Source organism: Nothobranchius furzeri, chromosome 14 (assembly GCF_043380555.1).
Source record: "Nothobranchius furzeri strain GRZ-AD chromosome 14, NfurGRZ-RIMD1, whole genome shotgun sequence".
In the NCBI taxonomy this organism is placed as follows: domain Eukaryota; kingdom Metazoa; phylum Chordata; class Actinopteri; order Cyprinodontiformes; family Nothobranchiidae; genus Nothobranchius; species Nothobranchius furzeri.
The window spans coordinates 23,818,422-23,845,730 of NC_091754.1; the positions used below are offsets into that span (position 1 = coordinate 23,818,422).

The 27,309-nt window shown below is 38.8% G+C and overlaps 4 protein-coding genes across 5 annotated transcripts; 1 reads left to right on the forward strand and 3 right to left on the reverse strand.

Moving 5' to 3' along the window:
* Window positions 1-1,116: 1,116 nt before the first annotated feature.
* LOC129164946 (ribosyldihydronicotinamide dehydrogenase [quinone]-like) lies at window positions 1,117-2,483 on the reverse strand. Its single transcript, XM_054746858.1, has 6 exons — window positions 2,362-2,483; window positions 2,065-2,226; window positions 1,868-1,998; window positions 1,688-1,801; window positions 1,519-1,620; window positions 1,117-1,445 (listed from the first exon to the last, which is right to left on the reverse strand). The coding sequence occupies exons 1-6, from the start codon at window positions 2,363-2,365 to the stop codon at window positions 1,149-1,151; spliced, it is 810 nt and encodes a 269-aa protein (XP_054602833.1). The 5' UTR covers window positions 2,366-2,483; the 3' UTR covers window positions 1,117-1,148.
* A 5,122-nt stretch (window positions 2,484-7,605) lies between these two features.
* LOC107389920 (ribosyldihydronicotinamide dehydrogenase [quinone]) lies at window positions 7,606-9,009 on the reverse strand. The gene is made up of 6 exons (XM_015966333.3): window positions 8,852-9,009; window positions 8,556-8,717; window positions 8,359-8,489; window positions 8,179-8,292; window positions 8,008-8,109; window positions 7,606-7,934 (listed from the first exon to the last, which is right to left on the reverse strand). Exons 1-6 carry the CDS (start codon window positions 8,853-8,855, stop codon window positions 7,638-7,640), a joined length of 810 nt encoding a protein of 269 aa, XP_015821819.2. The 5' UTR covers window positions 8,856-9,009; the 3' UTR covers window positions 7,606-7,637.
* A 5,080-nt stretch (window positions 9,010-14,089) lies between these two features.
* On the reverse strand, window positions 14,090-15,465 carry LOC107389919 (ribosyldihydronicotinamide dehydrogenase [quinone]). Of its 2 annotated transcripts, XM_015966332.3 has the most exons (6): window positions 15,339-15,465; window positions 15,073-15,234; window positions 14,834-14,964; window positions 14,654-14,767; window positions 14,490-14,591; window positions 14,090-14,418 (listed from the first exon to the last, which is right to left on the reverse strand). In XM_015966332.3, the coding sequence occupies exons 1-6, from the start codon at window positions 15,340-15,342 to the stop codon at window positions 14,122-14,124; spliced, it is 810 nt and encodes a 269-aa protein (XP_015821818.1). In that variant the 5' UTR covers window positions 15,343-15,465; the 3' UTR covers window positions 14,090-14,121. The 2 variants fall into 2 exon arrangements, with proteins under 2 accessions (XP_015821818.1, XP_015821817.1); XM_015966331.2 differs by having other exon boundaries at window positions 14,654-14,964.
* A 3,051-nt stretch (window positions 15,466-18,516) lies between these two features.
* On the forward strand, window positions 18,517-20,553 carry LOC129164872 (helix-loop-helix protein 1-like). Its single transcript, XM_070544456.1, has 2 exons — window positions 18,517-18,602; window positions 20,150-20,553. Exons 1-2 carry the CDS (start codon window positions 18,594-18,596, stop codon window positions 20,453-20,455), a joined length of 315 nt encoding a protein of 104 aa, XP_070400557.1. The 5' UTR covers window positions 18,517-18,593; the 3' UTR covers window positions 20,456-20,553.
* Window positions 20,554-27,309: the final 6,756 nt, after the last annotated feature.

Here is a 27,309-nt window from a genome sequence, read left to right on the forward strand (position 1 = left end):
AAGGTGTTTGATATGACCCGACCAGGATTTGAACCCGATCTCCCAGTCCCAGGGCAGACACTCTACCACTAGGCCAATACATTATACAATGTTTATGTAAAGTAAAAAAAAAAAAAAAAAAAAAAAAAACAGTTTAGGGCCCATGATTGACTCTCGTGGTACACCAAAGATGACCTTGAGACGATCAGAATACATTGTTTCTGCATACTGATGACTTTGATTCAGGCAACTTTTCATCCAGGAATGTGCTGTTGCTCTGACACCATCATCCATCCATCCTTGCATTTTTTGAACCCGCTTGTCAACGTGGGGTCGCGGGGGAGGCTGGTGCCTATCTCCAGCGGTCAATAGGCAATCAGGCGGGGTACATCCTGGACAGAGAGCCAGTCCATCGCAGGGCAACAGACACACAGAACAATGATGCCCACACACACACTCACACCTAAGGACAATTTGGACAGACCAATTAACATAGTAACAGTCAAGTTTTTGGAAGGTGGGAGGAAGCTGGAGTACCCACATTTGTGGCATTGAAGGCTGTCAAAATCAATTAACACCCCCACAGTGTAGTATGTTTTATTTGCCATATCCCTCACTAGTTTCATTACAGCCATTGAAGTTGATTTAACTCTAAACACAGATCAGATATTAAATTTTAGGACAATGTTTTAATTTTCATACACTAAACTCAAATAGGAATGATGGGCTGGATTTTGGCACACTTCTTTGCAGCCTGTAATAACTGTTCTGTTTCATACACCTAGATGTTTAAGACCAGGCTCTTCCAAAAAGTTGGAACAGTTTATTGTCATGACCTTCTTTGATCTAGACACAAGGGCAAAGACTCGTTTCTTGCAGCTTTTTGGTCCAAGTTTCTTTGCAAATGTTTATATGACAACCCAAATGTAAAGCAAAGCTATGTAATGCAGACTACTCAATGGTTTAGGTTTGTTGTCTACATTTCCATAGGGAGAGATAAGCACCACTAGACCATGGACAACATTTACCATAAATAATGCTTAAACCTGCCTAAATGTAACAGGATCATAATTTCTCCCCCCCCCCCCCCCCCCCCCATACTGTTCAGTGATGTGGAGGGTGCATTCAAACACAAGCTCAGAATAAACCAGCTTTTATTCAAGTACAATTCAGCATCCAGCTTTCATCTGGCTGTGGGGGGGCAGAGGCTCGTTCAGGTGGATGCCCACAGTCAGACCAAACTCCTTGCTGGCATGTTGCTCATGGACATCAGGCTTCAGCTGGAAGGTCTTCTGGTCAAAGGAGTCCAGAGGGATGAAGGACAGAGGCTTCTCCTCCAGGAGGCCCTGCAGTCGTGTACGCCAGCCCTCCAGCATGCCTTTACGATCTTCAGCAGCTGCTAGAGCGGGAGCCCAGAAGATCTGAGGGGCCAGAACCTGGAAGCCGCAGTAGTTCAGAATGCCGTTCTGCAGAGAGAACAAGGTCATGTTAGTCCACAGCACCTGGGATCTGGTTTAATGCAGATGGTCCAACACACACCTGGATTGGCCACAGGGTGACGTTCATGTCTCCATTGATGCCAGTTGGGCTGAACATGGATTCAAGAGACCCAGTGGTGAAGGACAACATGGTCTTCTTGTCCTGCACGAAGGACATGTTGAGTTCATGTTTTTACTAATGTACTGCAAACCTTATGATGGACCCTCACCTTGAAGACTCCCTGGCTGTAGAGCTGCTCCGTCGAGAAGGCAAAGCCATTTGTGAGCACCCTGTCGATCCAGCCCTTCATGATTGCAGGAAGACCAAACCAGTACATGGGGAACTGAAATAAAAGTAAAGTTGATCTAAAAGGTTAACATGACCAGTACATCCATTTTATACTATATACCTGAAAGATGATCAGATCTGCCTCAATGATTTTAGCATGCTCCTTGGTGATGTCCTCCGACAGCCTTCCTTCCTCAAAGGCCAGTTTAGTCTCCCGTAGGTAAGAGAAGTGGTCAGCATCTTTCACAGAACCTGCTCAAGGTACATCAGATGTGACTGGGTCAAAACAAGGACTAGTTTTCCTGTGGGAGCTCATACCTTTGATGTCATCAACTGTAGCTGCAGCTTTAAAGTCCATGGCATACAGGTCAGAGACTTCTACAGAGCAGCCCTGAGCAGTCAGAACCTCCACAGCAAGATCTTTGGCTGCAGCGTTGAATGAGCCAGAGCTCTGGTGGGCGTAAACAATCAAGACCTTTGCTGTAAAGTCAGATGGAAAAAAAAAAAGTCATTTCCAATCAAGTGATATATTCATCAACTTTTCCAGATGCAGCCAATGATGAAGCAGAGAAACTCAGGAAAAAATCAAATGATAACAAATGTTATGTGCATTACCCATTATTGAAGCAGCTCTTCAGCTGAGCCTGATGTCCTTTATTTTTAGCTGGTTTCAGAGACATAAGTAGAAGTTGTCTTCATGTTGCTTTTATACACCGTTTTAGCTCTAACTGACCCAGGTGGTGTCAATCTGCAGCTGTGGTCATCAATCACTCAGCTGCTTTCCATCTCTCAACTAGAAATAGGAACTGGCTTTTTTAACTAAAGGAAAAACTTCTACAATAACACACTGTCCTAGCATTAGCACTGTCTGTGACTTTAACCCAAGAAAGTCAGCGGTTGATTTTTTGTTTTTACTTTTATAGTCCCTGCCACTTGCAGCAGAAATTCTCACAGAATACAAACACAGCAAAAACATGGAGATGGTGGTAGCCAATCAGAGAGCTGGGATTTCCCCACCTTGTGGGGAGCAGACAGGTTGAGAGGCAGGTTGTGACAGCAGGAAATGTGAAACAACCAAGTTAAAGGTATTAAATAGATAAATAATGACATACCGTAAATCCTCTAATACAGGCCTGGGTCTTTATTTGCTCAAGCACACCCTGGTTCCGGTCTTTATTGGAAGGAGGCCAGAATTAGAGGCATGCCTCAGTTTCAATTTGAGCAAAATAAATTACCAGTAGAATGAATAAAACCAAGATTTTGTGTCTATTTGAACCTATAAAACACTAGGTTAGTTTATTCAGTTTTGTGTCCAACTCTGTGCTAACCCTTTTCTCCCTCCTTCTGGCAGTTTCGCTCTCTTTTTGTTTCCAGCACTTTCTCTTTGAAGTTGATGTCAAATGTACATCTCCTGGCTCTGCAGTGGTCATGGTAAACGTTAGCCTAGCGGTGACTGAAGTCTCACGTGCTAATCTAAAGTGATGATTGCAGGGTTCCACTCACGTGACCCTGCCGTCGCGCTGAACTCAAAAAGTGGACAGGAAGTGTTTTGCTTTACTATAAAACACAGTGGGACGAATGAGAGTGAGTGTACTAAACGAGCTGGGACAGACGCGATATTACAAAAACAATTGCATCTTCCTTTAGGTTATGACTCATATTATTTTAAAAGTCTGACTTTTCATAAACGCTGGAGGATTTACCCAACACTGATGCGATCGACACAACAAACTATCTCGTGTGGCAAATCTCATATTACAATGCAAATCAAAAGCCTTTATGAGTCTGAAAGCCTACAACTATTTTATTTCATGTTGGGTAACAATTTATGGATCCGGAGAAGATTGAAATGACGTTGTCTTGTTAATGCTCGTGAGATGCCATTTTAATTACACAATTACCTCGCAATGATAGCTAATGCTAATGGTGAGTACGTGCTAAGATCTAATGCTAACTAACATTTTATGTCTTTTTAAGTCCAAATTTCTTGTACAATTGTTTGAATTTATTAAGGTATTAACGCCACATTAAACACTGAGCTATCTGCTAAAAACATTAGCACTCTAAAAGCTATTTGCAGTGAGGACACGTGAAAACAGTATCAAACTGTTTACCTGCTGTTTTTGTAGCTGCATTTCTAAATAACTGTTCAATAAAACACCATAAAAAGCCTTTAGTAAACCCTTACCTATGGTGAAGTGATTAATGCAAACTGTAGCCAGAGATTATGATCCACTACTCCATCTTCATTGAGTAAGTGTATTCCCATCTCTAGACTGAATGAGGTTATTGTCTCAGGGTTCAAAATAAAGCCTATAGGTCTTATGCGCAAGCTGTGTCAAAAAGAAATGATGAGCAGAATAATGACACAGACATGGATGTAATTTTCACTTGAGAGGTGGGGGGGACACGGGGGGGGGGGTGTCTTTACAGTATGTTCTAATGGGACTCAGGCTTCAACACAAACGGTTGTTTTCTGCTTGGTCCTAGAGCTCAACCAGTGTCAGTTTAATGTAGCGTAATATTGTTTTTGGATGGTAAAAAGTACAGGGGTCCAAACTTGACTTTGGAAAAAGTTAGGGGGACATGTCCCCCCTGCCCCCCCCCCCCCCCCCCGAAAATTACGCCCATGGACACAGAGATGCAATCAGTGGAAAAGCAAATCATCACCTTCTTCCTTTCCAAGGTAATAGAAGTAAAAATGGATGATACTGACGCTTGTCATTCTCCATTCAGCAAAAAGACAGACGAACCTCCAAATATAATCATTAAGTTTACAAATAGGAAATGCAAGATTGCATTATTGAGACATCGACCTAAACTAAAAGAAACAGAAGTAGACATAAATGAACATCTGACAAAACATAATGCAGAAATAGCTACAAAAAAAGCCCAATTTCTTCAAAGGCAGAAGAAAATCTTAGCTACATGGACAACAAACTGTAAAGTCTACAATAGTCTTAATGGTACACCTGAAGAAGCCAATGTTCTGTAATAAAAAGTATGGAGGAACTCGACAAATACATAGGACAAGATTAATAAGAAAAAACATATTACTGTGCCACTAATGAGTGACAGTTGTTGTGCTCAATTATGTTTGATCCGGGTCAAGAAATTTGTCCTGATAATAATTTCTTTAATACTTTGAATAACAGTTGTCAATATTACACTGAGGAGCAGTTAAATGTACTAAATAAGTTTGAACGATGTATGTCAATAATCCACTTTTACAGTAGAAGTTTGTACGCTAATTTTCTGAATATTCAGAACTGCCTAAGGGGTTTCAATAAAGTATTTGAAGTAATAGCCATTTCTGAAACTTGGATTAAAGAAGAGAAAGATGTGGATTTTAATAAGCAAGGATACAAAATGGTTTGCAAAAATAGGTAAATAAAAATGGAGGAGGAGTTGCAATGTATGTGGATGAAAATCTGAAGTTTAAGGTGGCAGAAAGAACGACAATAGCAGTTGAGAATAGAATGGAATGTGTTACTATTGAAATTATTAGGGGAAAATGTGAAAAATATAATAGTTAGCTGTATATACAGAGCACTAAATTCTAACATTGACAAGTTTAAAGAGATTATGGAGGAACTTTTTTGCAATTGTGCAAAAAAAAAGATACTTTTATTTGTGGTGAAATCGACTTGCTGAATCCCAGAGAGCATAAGAAGACGGATGAATTGTTTGTTTCAGTATATATTATGAGTCTCCACCCATTGATAACAAAGCCTAGCAGAATAACAACATATAGCACTACATTAATTGATAATATATTTACAAATTGCATGGAAAAACAAATTACCAGTGGATTGCTAGTAAATGAAATCAGTGATCATCTTCCTATTTTTGCTATTTTTAAAGGTGGCAAGAAGACAAAAGACAATGATAATAATAAGAGTGAAAAGATTCCCTGAATGCACTAAAAAAGGAACTAGATGAACAAGATTGGAAAATAGTTCTTGATAATGAAAATGTTAACTCAGCTTATGATCATTTTCTTAGCATATTTAAGGACTTATATGATAAAAACTGTCCAATAGTGGAATACAAAACAAAACAAAAAAAGATAAGCCTTGGATGACAAGGGGGCTCTTAAACACTTGCAGGAAAAAAATACTTTATGTAGAAAGTTCTTGAGTCAGAGAACTGTGGAAGCTGAAACAAGGTATAAAATATATAAAAATAAGTTGACAAACATTTTGAGAAGCTTTAAAAAGAACTGTTATGATGAGATACTACAAAAAAGTACAAATAACATTAAAGCAACATGGAACATTTTAAATAATCTGATTAGAAAGGCACCAAATAAAAAGAGTTATCCGGATTATTTTACAGCTAATGTCAGAGAAATGAATAATATGCAAGAGATAGTTGAAGGATTCTGTGGTTTATTTATTTATTTATTTATTTATTTATTTATTTATTTTTGTGAACATAGGACCTAACCTAGCAAAAATACTTGAAAAATCAGGGAGTAGTAAATAATGTGAAAAAGGTGAAAAGGAGATTGGAGCTCCATCAATGGTTTTAAAACCAGCAATTAAAAATGAAATTACCAATAATGTTAATAAATTTAAGAATAAAGCATCAAAAGACTCGAACGATGTAGACATGACGTTGGTGAAAACAGTAATTGGAAATGTTCACATTCTAGTGGTTGAACATAATTTGTCTTTAGAGTCAGGTATTTTTTCCACAAAATACCTCTGGAACTATTTGGTGGTTTAACCCCCCCAATCCGACCCCTTAAAGCTGTGTGTCAAGTATTGAGTCCCATTGTTAAGGTCTTTGATATGACCCGACCAGGATTTGAACCCGATCTCCCAGTCTCAGGGCAGACACTCTACCACTAGGCCAATACATTATACAATGTTTATGTAAAGTAAAAAAAAAAAAACTGTTTAGGGCCCATGATTGACTCTCGTGGTACACCAAAGATGACCTTGAGACAATCAGAATACATTGTTTCTGCATACTGATGACTTTGATTCAGGCAACTTTTCATCCAGGAATGTGCTGTTGCTCTGACACCATCATCCATCCATCCTTGCATTTTCTGAACCCGCTTGTCCACGTGGGAGGATGGTGGTGCCTATCTCCAGCGGTCAATGGGCAATCAGGCGGGGTACATCCTGGACAGAGAGCCAGTCCATCGCAGGGCAACACAGACACACAGAACAATCATGCCCACACACACACACACACCTAAGGACAATTTGGACAGACCAATTAACCTAACAGTCTTTGGAACGTGGAGGAAGTCTGAGTACCCACATTTGTGGCATTGAAGGTTGTCAAAATCAAACACCCCCCACAGTATTTGTATTCTCCATGTCCCTCACTAGTTTAATTACAGCCATTGAAGTTGATTTAACTCTTAACACAGATCAGATATTAAAATTTAGAACAATGTTTTAAATATTTTCATACACTAAACTCAAATAGGAATGATGGGCTGGATTTTGGCACACTTCTTGCAGCCTTTTAATGACAGTTCTGTTTCATACACCTAGATGTTTAAGACCAGGCTCTTCAGAAAAGATGGAAAAGGTCATCGTCATGACCTTCTTTGATCTAGACAGAAGGGGAAAGACTCGTTTCTGTAAGCTTTTTGGTCCAAGTTTCTTTGCAAATGTTATGACCTAAATGTAAAGCAAAGCTATGTAATGCAGACCACTCAAGGTTTAAGTTTGTTGTCTACATGTCCATAGGGAGAGATAAGCACCACTATCCAGACCATGGACAACATTTACCATAAATAATGCTTAAACCTGCCTACATGTAACAGGATCATCATTTTCCCCCCATACTGTCAATTCAAGTTCAGTGATGTGGAGGGTGCATTCAAACACAAGCTCAGAATAAACCAGCTTTTATTCAAGTACAATTCAGCATCCAGCTTTCATCTGGCTGTGGGGGGGCAGAGGCTTGTTCATGTGGATGCCCACAGTCAGACCAAACTCCTTGCTGGCGTGTTGCTCATGGACATCAGGCTTCAGCTGGAAGGTCTTCTGGTCAAAGGAGTCCAGAGGGATGAAGGATAGGGGCTTCTCCTCCAGGAGGCCCTGCAGTCGTGTACGCCAGCCCTCCAGCATGCCTTGACGATCTTCAGCAGCTGCTAGAGCGGGAGCCCAGAAGATCTGAGGGGCCAGAACCTGGAAGCCGCAGTAGTTCAAAATGCCGTTCTGCAGAGAGAACAAGGTCATGTTAGTCCACAGCACCTGGGATCTGGTTTAATGCAGATGGTCCAACACACACCTGGATTGGCCACAGGGTGACATTCATGTCTCCATTGATGCCAATTGGGCTGAACATGGATTCAAGAGACCCAGTGGTGAAGGACAACATGGTCTTCTTGTCCTGCATGAAAGAAATGTTGAGTTCATAATTTTCCACTTATGTGCTGCAAACCTCATGATGGACCCTCACCTTGAAGACTCCCTGGCTGTAGAGCTTCTCTGTTGAGAAGGCAAAGCCATTTGTGAGCACCCTGTCGATCCAGCCCTTCATGATTGCAGGAAGACCAAACCAGTACATGGGGAACTGAAATAAAAGTAAAGTTGATCTAAAGGGTTAACATGACCAGTGCATCTATTTTATACTATATACCTGAAAGATGATCAGATCTGCCTCAATGATTTTAGCATGCTCCTTGGTGATGTCCTCCGACAGCCTTCCTTCCTCAAAGGCCAGTTTAGTCTCCCGTAGGTAAGAGAAGTGGTCAGCATCTTTCACAGAACCTGCTCAAGGTACATCAGATGTGACTGGGTCAAAACAAGGACTAGTTTTCCTGTGGGAGCTCATACCTTTGATGTCATCAACTGTAGCTGCAGCTTTAAAGTCCATGGCATACAGGTCAGAGACTTCTACAGTGCAGCCCTGAGCAGTCAGAACCTCCACAGCAAGATCTTTGGCTGCAGCGTTGAATGAGCCAGAGCTCTGGTGGGCGTAAACAATCAAGACCTTTGCTGTAAAGTCAGAGATGAAAGTAATATTATTTCCAATCAAGTAACAATATTTATCAACTTTTCCAGACACAGCCAATGATGAAGCCGAGAAACTCAGGAAACAATCAAATGATAACAAATGTTATGTGCATTACCCATTATTGAAGCAGCTCTTCAGCTGAGCCTGATGTCCTTAATTTTTAGCTGGTTTCAGAGACATAAGTAGAAGTTGTCTTCATGTTGCTTTTATACACCGTTTTAGCTCTAACTGACCCAGGTGGTGTCAATCTGCAGCTGTGGTCATCAATCACTCAGCTGCTTTCCATCTCTCAACTAGAAATAGGAACTGGCTTTTTTAACTGAAGGAAAAACTTCTACAATAACACACTGTCCTAGCATTAGCACTGTCTGTGATTTTAACCCAATAAAGTCAGCGGTTGATTTTTTTTACTTTTATACTCCCTGCCACTTGCAGCAGAATTTCTCACAGAATACAAACACAGCAAAAACATGGAGATGGTGGTAGCCAATCAGAGAGCTGGGATTTCCCCACCTTGTGGGGAGCAGACAGGTTGAGAGGCAGGTTGTGACAGCAGGAAATGTGAAACAACCAAGTTAAAGGTATTAAATAGATAAATAATGACATACCGTAAATCCTCTAATACAGGCCTGGGTCTTTATTTGCTCAAGCACACCCTGGTTCCGGTCTTTATTAGAAGGAGGCCAGAATTAGAGGCATGCCTCAGTTTCAATTTGAGCAAAATAAATTACCAGTAGAATGAATAAAAATAAGATTTTGTGTCTATTTGAACCTATAAAACACTGGGTTAGTATATTCAGTTTTGTGTCCAACTCCGTGCTAACCTTTTTCTCCCTCCTTCTGGCAGTTTCGCTCTCTTTTTGTTTCCAGCACTTTCTCTTTGAAGTTGATGTCAAATTTACATCTCCTGGCTCTGCAGTGGTCATGGTAAACATTAGTCTAGCGGTGACTGAAGTCTCACGTGCTAATCTAAAGTGATGATTGCAGGGTTCCACTCACGTGACCCTGCCGTCGCGCTGAACTCAAAAAGTGGACAGGAAGTGTTTTGCTTTACTATAAAACACAGTGGGACGAATGAGAGTGAGTGTACTAAATGAGCTGGGACAGACGCGATATTACAAAAACAATTGCATCTTCCTTTAGGTTATGACTCATATTATTTTAAAAGTCTGACTTTTCATAAACGCTGGAGGATTTACCCAACACTGATGCGATCGACACAACAAACTATCTCATGTGGCAAATCTCATATTACAATGCAAATCAAAAGCCTTTATGAGTCTGAAAGCCTACAACTATTTTATTTCATGTTGGGTAACAATTTAGAGATCCGGAGAAGATTTAAATGACCGTTGTCTTGTTTATGCTCGTGAGATGCCATTTTAATTACACAATTACCTCGCAATGATAGCTAATGCTAATGGTGATTACATGCTAAGATCTAATGCTAACTAACATTTTATGTCTTTTTAAGTCCAAATTTCTTGTACAGTTGTTTGAATTTATTAAGGTATTAACGCCACATTAAACACTGAGCTATCTGCTAAAAACATTAGCACTCTAAAAGCTATTTGCAGTGAGGACACGTGAAAACAGTATCAAACTGTTTACCTGCTGTTTTTGTAGCTGCATTTCTAAATAACTGTTCAATAAAACACCATAAAAAACTTTTAGTAAACACTTACTTGTGATAAAGTGATTAATGCAAACTGTAGCCAGAGATTATGATCCACTACTCCATCTTCATTGAGTAAGTGTATTCCCATCTCTAGAATGAATGAGGTTATTGTCTCAGGGTTCAAAATAAAGCCTATATGTCTTATGCGCAAGCTGTGTCAAAAAGAAATGATGAGCAGAATAATGACACAGACATGGATGTAATTTTCACTTGAGAGGTGGGGGGGACACGGGGGGGGGGCGGTCTTTACAGTATGTTCTAATGGGACTCAGGCTTCAACACAAACGGTTGTTTTCTGCTTGGTCCTAGAGCTCAACCAGTGTCAATTTAATATAGTGTAATATTGTTTTTGGATGGTAAAAAGTACAGGGGTCCAAACTTGACTTTGGAAAAAGTTGGGGGGACATGTCCCCCCTGTCCCCCCCGAAAATTACGCCCATGGACACAGAGATGCAATCAGTGGAAAAACAAGTCATCACCTTCTTCCTTTCCAAGGTAATAGAAGTAAAAATGGATGATACTGACGCTTGTCATTCTCCATTCAGCAAAAAGACAGACGAACCTCCAAATATAATCATTAAGTTTACAAATAGGAAATGCAAGATGGCATTATTGAGACATCGACCTAAACTAAAAGGAACAGAAGTCGACATAAATGAATATCTGACAAAACATAATGCAGAAATAGCTACAAAAAAAGCCCAATTTCTTCAAAGGCAGAAGAAAATCTTAGCTACATGGACAACAAACTGTAGAGTCTTCAATAGTCTTAATGGTACACCTGAAGAAGCCAATGTTCTGTAATAAAAAGTATGGAGGAACTTGACAAATACATAGGACAAGATTAATAAGAAAAAACATATTACTGTGCCACTAATGAGTGACAGTTGTGCTCAATTATGTTTGATCCGGGTCAAGAAATTTGTCCTGATAATAATTTATTTAATACTTTGAATAACAGTTGTCAATATTACACTGAGGAGCAGTTAAATGTACTAAATAAGTTTGAACGATGTATGTCAATAATCCACTTTTACAGTAGAAGCTTGTACGCTAATTTTCTGAATATTCAAAACTGCCTAAGGGGTTTCAGAAAAGTATTTGAAGTAATAGCCATTTCTGAAACTTGGATTAAAGAAGAGAAAGATGTGGATTTTAATAAGCAAGGATACAAAATGGTTTGCAAAAATAGGGTAAATAAAAATGGAGGAGGAGTTGCAATGTATGTGGATGAAAATCTGAAGTTTAAGGTGGCAGAAAGAACGACTATAGCAGTTGAGAATAGAATGGAATGTGTTACTATTGAAATTATTAGGGGAAAATGTGAAAAATATAATAGTTAGCTGTATATACAGAGCACTAAATTCTAACATTGACAAGTTTAAAGAGATTATGGAGGAACTTTTTGCAATTGTGCAAAAAAAGAAAGATACTTTTATTTGTGGTGAAATCGACTTGCTGAATCCCAGAGAGCATAAGAAGACGGATGAATTTTTTGTTTCAGTATATATTATGAGCCTCCACCCATTGATAACAAAGCCTAGCAGAATAACAACATATAGCACTACATTAATTGATCATATATTTACAAATTGCATGGAAAAACAAATTACCAGTGGATTGCTAGTAAATGAAATCAGTGATCATCTTCCTATTTTTGCTATTTTTAAAGGTGGCAAGAAGACAAAAGACAATGATAATAATAAGAGTGAAAAGATTCCCTGAATGCACTAAAAAAGGAACTAGATGAACAAGATTGGAAAATAGTTCTTGATAATGAAAATGTTAACTCAGCTTATGATCATTTTCTTAGCATATTTAAGGACTTATATGATAAAAACTGTCCAATAGTGGAATACAAAACAAAACAAAAAAAGATAAGCCTTGGATGACAAGGGGGCTCTTAAACACTTGCAGGAAAAAAATACTTTATGTAGAAAGTTCTTGAGTCAGAGAACTGTGGAAGCTGAAACAAGGTATAAAATATATAAAAATAAGTTGACAAACATTTTGAGAAGCTTTAAAAAGAACTGTTATGATGAGATACTACAAAAAAGTACAAATAACATTAAAGCAACATGGAACATTTTAAATAATCTGATTAGAAAGGCACCAAATAAAAAGAGTTATCCGGATTATTTTACAGCTAATGTCAGAGAAATGAATAATATGCAAGAGATAGTTGAAGGATTCTGTGGTTTATTTATTTATTTATTTATTTATTTATTTATTTATTTATTTATTTTTGTGAACATAGGACCTAACCTAGCAAAAATACTTGAAAAATCAGGGAGTAGTAAATAATGTGAAAAAGGTGAAAAGGAGATTGGAGCTCCATCAATGGTTTTAAAACCAGCAATTAAAAATGAAATTACCAATAATGTTAATAAATTTAAGAATAAAGCATCAAAAGACTCGAACGATGTAGACATGACGTTGGTGAAAACAGTAATTGGAAATGTTCACATTCTAGTGGTTGAACATAATTTGTCTTTAGAGTCAGGTATTTTTTCCACAAAATACCTCTGGAACTATTTGGTGGTTTAACCCCCCCAATCCGACCCCTTAAAGCAGTGTGTCAAGTATTGAGTCCCATTGTTAAGGTGTTTGATATGACCCGACCAGGATTTGAACCCGATCTCCCAGTCCCAGGGCAGACACTCTACCACTAGGCCAATACATTATACAATGTTTATGTAAAGTAAAAAAAAAAAAAAAAACTGTTTAGGGCCCATGATTGACTCTCGTGGTACACCAAAGGTGACCTTGAGACAATCAGAATACATTGTTTCTGCATACTGATGACTTTGATTCAGGCAACTATTCATCCAGGAATGTGCTGTTTCTCTGACACCATCATCCATCCATCCTTGCATTTTCTGAACCCGCTTGTCAACGTGGGAGGATGGTGGTGCCTATCTCCAGCGGTCAATGGGCAATCAGGCGGGGTACATCCTGGACAGAGAGCCAGTCCATCGCAGGGCAAAACAGACACACAGAACAATCATGCCCACACACACACTCACACCTAAGGACAATTTGGACAGACCAATTAACCTATCAGTCAAGTTTTTGGAACGTGGAAGGAAGCTTGAGTACCCACATTTGTGGCATTGAAGGTTGTCAAAAATAAACAACCCCACAGTATATTATGTTTTATTTGCCATATCCCTCACTAGTTTCATTACAGCCATAGAAGTTGAACTCTAAACACAGATCAGATATTAAAATTTAGAACAATGTTTTAATTTTTATACACTATACTCAAATAGGAATGATGGCTCACTTCTTTGCAGCCCTTTAATGACAGTTCTTGTTTCATACACCTAGATGTTTAAGACCAGGCTCTTCAGAAAAGTTGGAACAGTTTATTGTCATGACCTTCTTTGATCTAGACAAGGGCAAAGACTCGTTTCTTGCAGCTTTTTGGTCCAAGTTTCTTTGCAAATGTTTATATGAAAACCCAAAAGTAAAGCAAAGCTATGTAATGCAGACGACTCAAGGTTTAGGTTTGTTGTCTACATGTCCATAGGGAGAGATAAGCACCACCATCTAGACCATGGACAACATTTACCATAAAAAGTGCTTAAACCTGCCTACATGTAACAAGATCATAATTTTCACCATACTGTCAATACAAGTTCAGTGATGTGGAGGGTGCATTCAAACACAAGCTCAGAATAAACCAGCTTTTATTCAAGTACAATTCAGCATCCAGCTTTCATCTGGCTGTGGGGGGGCAGAGGCTTGTTCAGGTGGATGCCCACAGTCAGACCAAACTCCTTGCTGGCATGTTGCTCATGGACATCAGGCTTCAGCTGGAAGGTCTTCTGGTCAAAGGAGTCCAGAGGGATGAAGGATAGGGGCTTCTCCTCCAGGAGGCCCTGCAGTCGTGTACGCCAGCCCTCCAGCATGCTTTTACAATCTTCAGCAGCTGCTAGAGCGGGAGCCCAGAAGATCTGAGGGGCCAGAACCTGGAAGCCGCAGTAGTTCAGAATGCCGTTCTGCAGAGAACAAGGTCATGTTAGTCCACAGCACCCGGGATCTGGTTTAATGCAGATGGTCCAACACACACCTGGATTGGCCACAGGGTGACATTCATGTCTCCATTGATGCCAGTTGGGCTGAACATGGATTCAAGAGACCCAGTGGTGAAGGACAACATGGTCTTCTTGTCCTGCATGTAGGCATATTCAGTTAATGGGTTCCTAATTTACTGCAAACCTCATGGACACTCACCTTGAAGACTCCCTGGCTGTAGAGCTGCTCTGTCGAGAAGGCAAAGCCATTTGTGAGCACCCTGTCGATCCAGCCCTTCATGATTGCAGGAAGACCAAACCAGTACATGGGGAACTGAAATAAAAATAAAGTTGATCTAAAGGGTTTACATGACAAGTACATCCATTTTATACTATATACCTGAAAGATGATCAGATCTGCCTCAATGATTTTAGCATGCTCCTTGGTGATGTCCTCCGACAGTCTTCCTTCCTCAAAGGCCAGTTTAGTCTCTCTTTTGTAACTGAAGTGGTCAGGGTCCTGAATTTCTCCTGAAACAAAATTTGTTTAATTCAAAAGTCACGCTCACACACACACACTCACACAGAAGCCCTTCCCACCCCAACCCCAATCTGAGAAAAAAAAAACGGTCTTTTTACCTTTGATGTCATCAACTGTAGCTGCAGCTTTAAAGTCCATGGCATACAGGTCAGAGACTTCCACAGAGCAGCCCTGAGCAGTCAGAACCTCCACAGCAAGATCTTTGGCTGCAGCGTTGAATGAGCCAGAGCTCTGGTGGGCGTAAACAATCAAGACCTTTGCTGTGAAGAACCAAAAGTATTTGATGTTTAACAACAAGTAAAAGTTATTCAAAAATCAGTCTAAATGTGTGAGAATAAAAGTGAATTATCATAAAGAGTCTCACCCATGCTGACAGAATCCAAAACAAAACCAATAAGCAACTGAAACACCAAATCAAGTCAATCACAGCACTCCTCCTCAGGCTTTTATACACCTCTACAGCTAAAACTCACTCAGCTGTGTTCAATCACCAGTCAAGCTCTACCAGCCTTAGTTTTAAGTGGGTAAGTACACCATCATGTGGCTAAAGAGCGGTACTACATCTGAAATCAAATTTTTGCTGCAAATAAATAAAAGTTTGAGGTTGAATATCAGAAGATCATTAAAAAAAACTCCAAATACCTGTCAACATGAACCCTTTCCGCCCAAGCATCTGCCTCTTTATTAGGGTTTATTGTATTTCTTAAGGTGATTTTTGCAACTTTACTTAACTTATTTAAACGTAACTAAATGTTGTTTACAGTTAATCACAACAAACACAGATATCAATGCTACTATCATAAATTTTAGGTAAAATTATATCTAATAAGCAACAAAAATAGAATCAAGCTATTGTTTGTGTCCCATCAGATGGAAATTGTTGCATTCATATGCTTTCTCACAATGTCCTTTCACAATAAAAGCCTCCAAAGGCACAAAACTGTAATTCCAGTACAATAATCTAATTTAAAATATTTCCATTTTTTTATTAAATCCAATTGTTAGATTTACAAAATAACAATGACAACAACTAATTTCTCTCTCTCTCTCTTATTTATTTATTTTTTTTTTTCGTTTTCTTCGTTGCAGAAGGCGACAGATCACAGGTACTATCGGCGCCAAAAGATTGATTTGCTGCAGTTTACAGTTTAATTACTAACTGTTACCATTAAGACTGAGTGATGGCCATCCAGATGGTGAGACACCAATTGCATCTGGAGCCTGGTGGCACATAATCATTAAAATGGATGCAAATGGCAACCTTTTACAGATTAATGCCGCTGATCTAATCACCAGGATGACCAGTAAGTAAACAGAGCTGCAGGATTTACTGTGAGACTTTTGGCTTTGCGACAAAAAACTGTCTGATGATCCAGAGCTTGGGAGTAAATTCCAGCTGGGAAAAAAAAACAAATCTCCTTTTATTTGTTGATTTTAAAGATTGAGTCCAAACCACTGCCACCTGTATTTCCTGATTTAGGTTAATTGCAAACATATTAAGTTGATATAAACTAAGTGCTTCATTTTTAATATGTGATCAAATATAAAGAAACTCATAAAATAGCTAAACAATAAAAAATACGAAAAATAATACCATAAACATTTGGAAATATAATAGTTGAACAAACAGGTCTTATGATGGTTTGTGTCAAATTTTTGGTTGTTGCATGTAGTGAGTTATATAAAGCAGATGACTGCTTTCTTTTCTGGTCTGTGACATCCACAACTCTCCACTACTCACATGAGTCAAAACCAAAGTCTTTTATAGTCCGCAGAACAAGAACAGAGAGCAAACTGGAGTAGGAGATCTAGTTTTAAGGAGATTTATGTGAAATCTTAGTTTTACCATAAATTTAAAGTCATTTAAAGTGTTCTTTCTCTCTTTTTTACCTTTGTAATTGTGAGGTTTGAAGCAGAAATTAGCAATATACTAAGAGATTTTTGTATAACGCAAAACTATATAAAAGTATAACAATAAAACATAACATTGCTCACCTTTTTTATTCTTAGCAAGTTTATTTATTTACTTCCTGTAGTTTATGTGTGTTTGTAAAGCGTCTTTGAGTGTCCTAAAAGTGCTACATAAGTCTGATGAATAACTATTATTATTTATATGTATTTATTTGTTTATTTATTTGTTTATTTATTTGTTCGTTCGTTCGATTGGTTGGTTGGTCTTGTTTTTGCCAATCACTTTCTTTCTTTTGTGTTTAGTTCAATTTTGAAAAAGATAAAAGTCTAAATAGCCATCTTTGTGTTTTAATATTTTTAACACAAAAAACATCACCATTTCATTTGCCAAAGCACTCATCCCAACATCAAACACACATCAAAGCCTCCACCATTTCTCCCCCTCAGCTGTTTCCATGGCGACATGTTTGACTGATTAGATTCCACAAAATTTTAAATCTGTCAAATGTGAAAGCAGCTGTTGACCAGACTAACGAGAACGAGCGAGGGACTGAGACAAGATTAGATCTACTTCAGCTCATTAATTACAGCTGGTAGTTTATTGGGAACAAACTCAGAGGATAAATAGACCAAAAATTCTAAACATGGTAGAAAATAAAAGTTCTACTGAAATGTATGGAAAACATCAACTCAGACATTTTAACCTTTTATTTATAAGAATGAATGAATGAATGAATGAATGAATGAATGAATGAAAATAGATTGGGCAAATGCTTATTTACAACTATTGTGTTCATGAACAGATGAGAAGGCTCAGTGGGTGTCTAGCCTGAAACAGATGATAAGATGAGGAAACATCTGTAGATTTTAGAAAAGGAAGCTATTTTTTTCTGGTGTTTCCATTCACTGAAGAGGCAAAACATGAACAATCTAACAAGTTTCTTTCTATTTAAGCTCAGACAGATGAATAAAATTTTCTCTTCAGTTTAATGATAAACACTTAGGGTTTTTGTATTTTTTGTCTTTCACTTTCATAGATTTAAGCAACAAAATTCCACATTTCCATTTTCCTGTGTACAAGACACACACTCACACATACAGGTGTTTATAATAATGATGTCAGCCATATTCCAAAGCCCTCTCATAATTACACCTCATCTCAATCTAAATGTTATGGGGCCATTTCTCTCAGAGTCCAGGGAAACGTTTCCACCTTCAGATCAGAGGTGGCGGCCTTTAGCTGATTGTGTTTGTAATAATTCTGCTGACATTTCCCTTTCTGAAATGAGCAGATCAAGCATGCAGCTAAAGGGAAAACAAATAACACAACATTCAATTGACTTAACCACAGCGAGGTATAAAATGTCCATTAATTAAAGTACTTTGATGAATGCGGTTAAAATGAGCTGAAGCATTATATAAAAGTTCTTGTCTAAACTCAGTTCAGTATATTTACATTCACTGTCAACTATAAAATGTAAACAATCTGCCTGCAGCATTATTCCATTCACCTTTTCACAATGACAGAGTGATGAAGAAGCTTGGACCTCAGTCATCCTCTCCCTCCTCCTGCTGCTGCTCCCTTTGTCACTTCAGAGGAGAGATAGAGGTGTCTCACTCTGGCAGGAGAGACAGGATGGAGAGGAAAGCAGACACAACTCCAACTCCACTCACACTAACTACTTTACTGTAAAGACTGATTTGCTGGATGTGCAAGGTGAGTTTTCTCTTTCCTTTTTTGGAGCTTTCTTTCTTTTTTTTAACCCTTTAACAGTAGGGCCAACTGTCTGCCGTGGCACGTGTCAATGTATCTTATTGTGGCGTGAACTGAACATAACTCAAAACTAACCTGCTAAAGTACAAAATAATATAAATGGTTTCTAATTATTCCACTAAGGTGTGTGTGTGTGTGTGTGTGTGTGTGTGTGTGTGTGTGTGTGTGTGTGTGTGTGTGTGTGTGTGTGTGTGTGTGTGTGTGTGTGGATATATACATATATATATATATATATATATATAAACATATTGTTTATATATAATATATTTATATATGTATGTATGTATATATCATATATATATATATGTATATATATATATATATATATATATATATATATATATATATAATTTTGATTATCCTAAAATTAATTATTTTTGTGTGTGTTACTAATTCACATTAAATGTTTCATTGTCTCAAATTCAATTTTAAAAAGCTAAAATAAATTAATACATTTTGTTTTAATTGATGGCATAAATGTAGAAGGTGAAATACATTTAGTTTGTTAAACTCAGGATTGAAAGCTTGAAATGTCATTAAATTAACAAGCAAATGCACCAATTCTTCCTTTTCAGCTATTTTTCATTAACAGAACCTGGAATGCTTTAAAAAAAATTATAACAGACAATTTATGGAGCTTTTAAAGGTACACTTGGCAGTTTTGCTTGCTTTTAGCACCCCCTAGTGTCCGTTTAGTAGAACCTAAAGTGAAACTTATCTCCTTAATCCAACGTGACTCAATAGGCGGCCCTGCGGGCTGGACTTGGCCCTTCTTTGAGCCCTCCGAACTGCGCAACTCTGTATCATTAAAGGGTCATTTTAGCACATACTGTCTGAAGAAATTTATTTAAAAATATGAAAAAGTTGCATAGTATGCCTTTAACGGCAGTGTTTAATTATGAAGACTTAAAATGTAACTTTAACCCTTTGATGCATGAATTATGAAATCTTCAACCATGATTTTTTGAACAGTTTTTTCCATTCATTTTTAGGTGTGAATGAAACAAATTTCAACAAATATGTTTTGTAACATTTAATAATTTACATATAATTTATTACATGTCCACCTCAGTGGACAGCATGCACTCTGAACATGAAACATGTTGGCTGGACTTACTAAAGTCCAAATGGAGAGGCTCAAATGCAATAAAGTCTTCAACAGCCGTGCTTAATAGCAAAAATAAATAAATAACAATTTTGAGTACCTGTCCACTGTAGTGACCATCATGCATCAAAGGGATAAATTATAAAATATTTTATATTTGGTTGTTTTCATGTTGCATGGCATCAGCTTTGTTTCAGCACCTTGGACAGCTTCAGCCTCTCCCACGGTAGTCCTCTACTGTAGGGAAGTCATTTTAACCATATGTGCTTTAAAAATTGTCTAAATCTTTAGAAAAGTAGACATTCTTGCATAATTACTGATACACTTTTGTATAGATTCAGAATTTTCCTTGTATCTGAACATGATGTTTAGCTCTGACCAACAGGTAACTGTCCTCTCCAGAGGACAAAAGAACACCACTTTGTCCATGCCGGCCAAGCTAGTGCAGAGCACCAGGGAGGACAGGGCATGCTCCAGGGAGGAGAGGAGGCGCAGCAGACGTGCCACAGCTAAATATCGTTTTGCACATGCCTCCAGGGAGAGGGTTCGTGTTGTGGCATTCAACATGGCATTTACGGAGCTGAGGAACCTCCTCCCGACTCTCCCACCTGACAAGAAGCTGTCCAAGATTGAGATCCTGCGACTGGCTGTATGTTACATCTCTTACCTCAACCATGTGCTGGAGGTTTGAGGAATATACGCAGCAAATAAACAGTAAATGAATGGAACTAATGCAGGTCTCTTACAGAGAACAGGACTGGACACTGTTTCAAAATGTATCTTTTGACATAAACTTCTTTTATGAGCAAAGATGTGTTCGGGTGTGGCTGCAGGGGCTCCACCTTGTGGCAGCTGAGGGATGTAGCATCTTAACACAACAGTAACTTTGAACATGCTGTAGCAAACTTTTTTTTATGAGCAGGAATGCTAAGATAAATGTTGTGCTTCACTCGTGCAATTACAATTATCTTTTGGAACAATAAACTGATGTGGAACTCCTGGACTGACCTGCATCAGTGGACAGTAGCATCAATCAACGTCTGTGGGGAGTTTTGAAACGCTTTATCATCAACAGCTTAATTTATCCTTCAATGAAATGATTGTTGTAAGAATTTCTAAAAATAATGAGAATTAGTTCAACAGTTCAGTTATTAGATTAATAATTTTGAAAAATAAACTACTAAAAGAAACTATTTTTTCTAATGAATCAACTGTGGCACAATGAGCATCATTTTGATTTCTAAATAAATTTATAATAATCTATATTCTTCAGTAAAAATTTTGTTGAGATAGATTTATTGACATTTTCTGGAAGAAGCATCATTTATTTACTGCACTGATTGTGGATGGGGATCCTGTAGGACTTATATTATTATGAGCTAGATATAAAAACATTATGACGTTCAGCATATCAATGTTTAGAATTTTTTATATGTGATTTATAATTTCTTCTAACTGTGCATTTAGCAGCAGCCTCTGTCCTTCATGATATTTATCCTTGTGGCTTACTTGTTTATTTTATTCTATTATTTTTTTTTTTTTTTTTTTTTTTTTTTTTGGGATGATTCAGACCACCTTGGGGACTCATCCAGATCTGGAAGAAGAAAAGTCTCAGTCCCCACCAGGGTCTGAGTGTATTATTGCATCTAATTAGATGGGAAGCAAAAGCTGAATATTTACCTTAGAGATTTAGTCAAAAATATGAATTATTAATTTTAAAAACATACATCAATTCAAGAGTTCCATAAGCAGTTAGTGAGGAGGTTGCTAAATGAAATACTATAATTTCTTTCTTTCTTTCTTTCTTTCTTTCTTTTCTTTCTTTCATCAATATTTATTTATTTATTTATTTATTTATTTATTTATTTATTCATGTATTTATTTATTTTTCTTCTTTAGTTAGTTAGTTAGTTAGTTAGTTAGTTAGTTAGTTAGTTAGTTAGTTAGTTAGTTAGTTAGTTAGTTAGTTAGTTAGTTAGTTAGTTAGTTAGTTAAGAGGGACATATAACATCAATAATGAAAACACACCCATTTACAGCTGGAGCTGATTTCCTCTGCCAGGTCTTACAAGCCAAACCCACACACACACACACACACACACACACACACACACACACACACACACACACACACACACACACAGTATAAGGAAAAGGATAAAAGTTTCAGAATAGGCCAAGATAATTAAAATACTGTGTAAATAACTCATATTATATCACAATCTATTTGCTGTAATCTATGACTATGGCTGCTCTGTAGATATGAAATGTCATGTGCTCCACAAGGTGTCATCCGAGGAAATAAAAAGGATGTTCAGTTACATATTATTCCACTATTGCTTATATGGGTATGTATGTGTGTGTGTGTGTGTGTGTGTGTGTGTGTGTGTGTGTGTGTGTGTGTGTGTGTGTGTGTGTGTGTGTGTGTGTGTGTGTGTGTGTGTGTGTGTGTGTGTGTGTGTGTGTGTGTGTGTGTGTGTGTGTGTGTGTGTGTGGTGATGATGGAGGTTGTCCTCTCCATTAGCAAGTATATCTACATCTCCCTTTTATGTGAATATCTGTGGAGTAATGTAACCCGAGGGTGGTCTGGGTATTCTTAGTGTCTACTCTACCAGCAACAGTGGCAGCCCCTTGTACACACACTGACCTGCACACTTCATACTCTGTGTTGTGTATGATCTTCAATTAGAGCTTTGAAGAGTTAAAGATAATTTTACTGATTTTTTTTTTTTTTTTTGGGGGGGGGGGTTGCTTTAAGAAAACATGGGACTTTTTTATTGAACTTACAAGAACCACAATTAAAATGACTTATGGACACAGCACTATTTGTGAATGAAAATCTACATTTTGGGTTCATTCAAAGACTTTTATTTTCTCTGGATGATTCCTGAAGGCCTCTGTTTCAAGAACGAGTGTTTGAATCTGACACGCCTGATGAGTCTACAGTGAATATGTGTGCAGCCGAAACCACAATGGATTGCTGCTGTAATGTTGTGCAAAATAAAGGTAAAGATGTACAGGTCTGAAAGGCAGCACGGTCTCCTAAATGTTACAGCTGTTCGTGCAAAAATGATTTTATAAACATTTATGCAGCTTTTAACGGCACCTGGTTCTACAAGTATGTATTATTAGACTCAGCAGCAGTGCTACATTTTGCTGCAGTTGCTGGTGAGATGTATGCTCGTAAATAACCATAGAATCCCAGTAAATAACTTTGTAACACAAAACTGATGGGCAAATATTTATTAGATTATCTTCACAGGGACATTTTTGAGGAGCTGGAGAATTTGAATCCACCCTGTAACTTCAGGGCCTCTGCCCACTTTTATTCCAGCTTCTTAGCATCACACTTTGGGGCCCACATGCAGCATGTTTCATTTGAGCCAATAGGGCCCATGCAAGCTTAGTTCTTCATTCACAGCAGCCCCAAAGGTGCTTGATGGATTCACTATTTCTCCAAAGGATATTCAGGTAAATAGCCACAGCAGGAAAATATCCATGACTTTTAAAAACTTTAAAAGTTTGATTTAGTTACTATGATTGACAATAAAACGCAGGTGTCTCTAGAGTTGTCATAATTTTTCTAAAATCTGAGTTTTTCCCCTTACTGATCGTCTTAAATGGTGCCCTCTTGTGGTCAACAGGAGGATTTAAACATTTTCATTGTAGTGCTTTTTAAGAGTCTCCCATCCATCCTGCCTACCTCTCTGGTCCCGACCACAATGGCCAGCCTCGAATGAAGGAGCTCCTCTCGGTTCAGACCATAGACTGTTCAGACGCAGCAGGAGCAGTGGAGACGCGTTCACGGACACCAGGACGCTTACGGAAGAACACGAGACGCTCCTTATACAAAGGTAGGTTAAATCTATGTCCGTTGGGTGGGTTTGCTGATGAAACCGGGATCGGGTGAGTGCCAAAAAAACCGGAGACGCACGACCTCATAGGTATTACCGAGGAAGTTCACCGCTGAGGCGTGGCGAATTCACAAAACCCGGGTTCTTCCTGCCTCCGCTCATCGTTTTTTAATTGTAAAAGCAACGATTTTTTTCTCACTTTTTTATACATTCAGGTCCATTTTTATTTAACAACAGAACGTGGTGATGTTACAGGCCATCACGGATAAAGGGGGGAATGAGACTGCAGATCCTTGTGATCCGGATCAGTAGCATCCCTTTGCTCAATCAGAACCAGCTGCAGATGAAATAAGATGGTGTTTGGATCCTCCACAGGACATTGCCATCAACATCAGCAGCAGCAGCTGCATCTGTCTGCAGTGTTGCACAGCTGGATGAGGTATTACCTAAATGTGTCTCCTGTGGCTGCCTCTCAGCCCTGATGATGCAAAAAAGAAACTGGAGTCACCAATTTCTTATCTGGCTGTGCTGATAGATTTCTTATTTTTTGTGCTGAGGGGAGTCAGAACATGAGGGAAAGTCTTGATAAGATGAGTCATCCCATGGAGGAGATCATTTCAGGCCAGGAGAGATCAAGATGAAGCAGCGTGGGAGTACATTTGCCATTGTACTTTTTAAAAATGAGCTTTCTGACTGGCTGGACAAGATGTAAGGAGCGTAACAAGAAGTGGCACTACCTTTAGGCTACGCACAAACGTTCGGATGGTGTAATGCTCTGTTCTTTACTGCGTACAAAGATATGAAAGCACTCAGAGTAGGATTGTACCGGGCTGTCTCCGCTCTCCCACCTCCTTCCCCTGTTTTCCTACTATACTGTGATTTAGTTCCACATGAATGGATCAGAGGCTGAAGTTTGCATTCCAGAGAGCTGTGTCAAGTCTTTGCCTTCTAATATTTCTCAGTGTGTGGGGGGTGTAAGGGGGTGTGAATTAGCAAAGTGGGAAAAGTAGAGAGTCAATCAGAGGTCAAGGGTTTGGTCTTTGCACAAAAATGTTGAAGAAATGCGCAACGAAGACTGAAACAAAGCTGTTTTTTTAATGATGCCTGACGTGGATGGTGGAGTTGTTTATGCTTTTGCAGAAAAACTGAAATATGTATAAAAATAATTGCACTCCCTTTGCCTTTAAGGTGATAAATATGCAACAAATGGTTCCATAAATAATAAAACTATGGTCTTTCTTTGCTGTTTCTGTCTTTTCTGTGATTTTGGTTGAATCTGCTAATGAACAGGTATTTTTCAGGGACCAGATCCATGAATAAGTGGAATAACTTTGACGCATGTCCTGTGTCAGCATTAGTTTGACTTCACAGACACGTTAACAATCACGTGTGTTACTTCTGCCCATTTTGTTGACTGCTTTCAAATCCTGAAACGGTCAGCTGCTGCATCAGGCAGATTATAGCGTAATAACACCAGAGCAGGGTGTGCATGGAGGAAGGAAGGTGGGCACAATAGCTAATGGATGTGGGGGCAGGGATGGGGGGCACTGGTTCCACGGTAACCAGGCTTCAGGATGTGCTTTATCAGAGCTCTGAGACTGATATGTGCCATTTAGGATGCCAAGGCTGCATTGGATCAGATTCTTCCATCACTACAGATTAATAATCAGAATCTGATTTATTTATGTTGCAGCTTCGCTGTTGAAGTCATGTGTGGTGCACGATTGCAAGAATATTTTTGATTTTTTTTTTTTTTTCAAATTAAAAAACAAACATGAGATTCCACATTTGTGTGTGTGCCTGACAGCGTGTGAGAGTGTGTCAGTATTAGTTGCTGCTGTGCACCAGTCTCCAGCCACTAAACAAACACATTAATGAATGTTTGTTTTACATTAGTGTCAGTTTCTGCCCCTGTGAGTTGCTCGGGGCGCCCATGCAGAACGATGTGCAGCGATGCAACCGTACTTCATCACCAAAAGGATATTCTGCTCACGGAAGTACATTAAACAGACTAAAGATTGCAGCTCTTGTGCATGAGCTGAGTCCAAGTAAACAAGCAGAGACAAAAAGCTTGTTTTTTTATGTTTTTTGTGCCTTATAGTTATTCTTGGAGTGTAATTGATAGTTTTTCTTTCCCCGTGGCTGCGATTTTCCACATGGCCTGGTTCACATGCCTCCTCCTCATCCTCATCATCTTGTGCATGAGTGGCTTTTCAGTAGCATCCTCCTGGCCCACATACCGAGGCCACGCGCTCAGAGAGCATGCGGCACTCAGGGGGTTAACAGCTTTGATTCAAATGTTCAGCCTTATTCATTTAACCAGATGGGTTCTGGATGGGACCGGAGACCATTGTTTGCTCTTTGGGTCCTCTCATCAAGCCACCCCCCACCTTCCTTCCCGCACACACACACACACACACACACACACACATAAGTGTATCGCACAAATATCCTCTCGGCAGGGGTGATTGATTGTTGCCCCTAAATGGGGCCTTCTGCCTCGACTGTTGCCGGGGCAACAGCGGACGCTCCAGATGTGGGTTAGATGTGCAGCTCTGTGTTTTAAAATGGGATGCTGCACCTGTTTGACTCTATGATTGACACGTGGAAGCACATTATTCATAAAACGCTTTTTAAAATGATGCATTCTTATATTTCATGTAGTATAACCACCATAATTTGTTTGACATTCGTATCCGTTGCTGACAACAAATGGACTGCAAATGGGGTGCAGAATAATTGCAGTTAATAAAGTGAGCCGATGCTGCGGATGGTTTCTGGCAGCTGGTTGTCAAGACAACAGCTGGGAGACAGACAGGGTGTCTAGTGAGGTCTAAATGAACCGTCATGGATGGAGAAGCCTTCTGGATGCATCACACAGCTCTCATTAAGGCTCAGGAGGGTGGCGGATGCATGTCCCGGCTGTAATTGGCATAGTGGAGCAGTAGTTATGAATCTCTCCCGGTATGTTCATGTTTACAAGATGAAAATGTATAGATGGATTTTTTTATTTACCACAGAGTAGTTTTGAATTAATGGGCTTAATTGATTTTTGATAATATACTTTTTTTTAGCCAGGTGAAATTTAATAGCATAAACACATTGCATGCATGTTGCTAAGCTAATAGAGGAACTCTGAGATTTAATGTTTTAGTAAAAAGTTAAAGGTTTGAGGATTTATTGATTTATTTCCCAGAATCTTGTTTCTTGGAGGAACGCTTTTCACCCGATACCTTTACTTAGTTAAGTTCCAAGTTTAAACAAGCTATTTCCAATTTTTCTGAAAATATCATAGCTGTCATCTCATGCACTGCTGGAGCATCTAATGCACTTGGAGTATTTGCTAGGGATGGTTCTTGGCTGCCGTGACACCAGATTCTACTCAGTGTCTGTAAAACTGGCATAAAACAGACATTTTTTGTGTGTTTGACTGTGGACTTTGTTACATCTGACATTTTAAATGTGGTTTTTAAATGTCTGATATTTTAGTACCAAGAGAAACAAGAAAAGCCTCAGATGAAACTTTAATATATATGAATAGAAAGTGCATGCAGGTGTCCACAGAACATCTAGTCAGCTTAACAAAAGCTTCAAATCTGCACATTTCTGAGCCATTTCTGATGCCATCCTCAGACCAGTCTGTTTGTTTCTCAGGTGGATGTGATATTTGAAGCAGCTCCCTGGGATAGTTG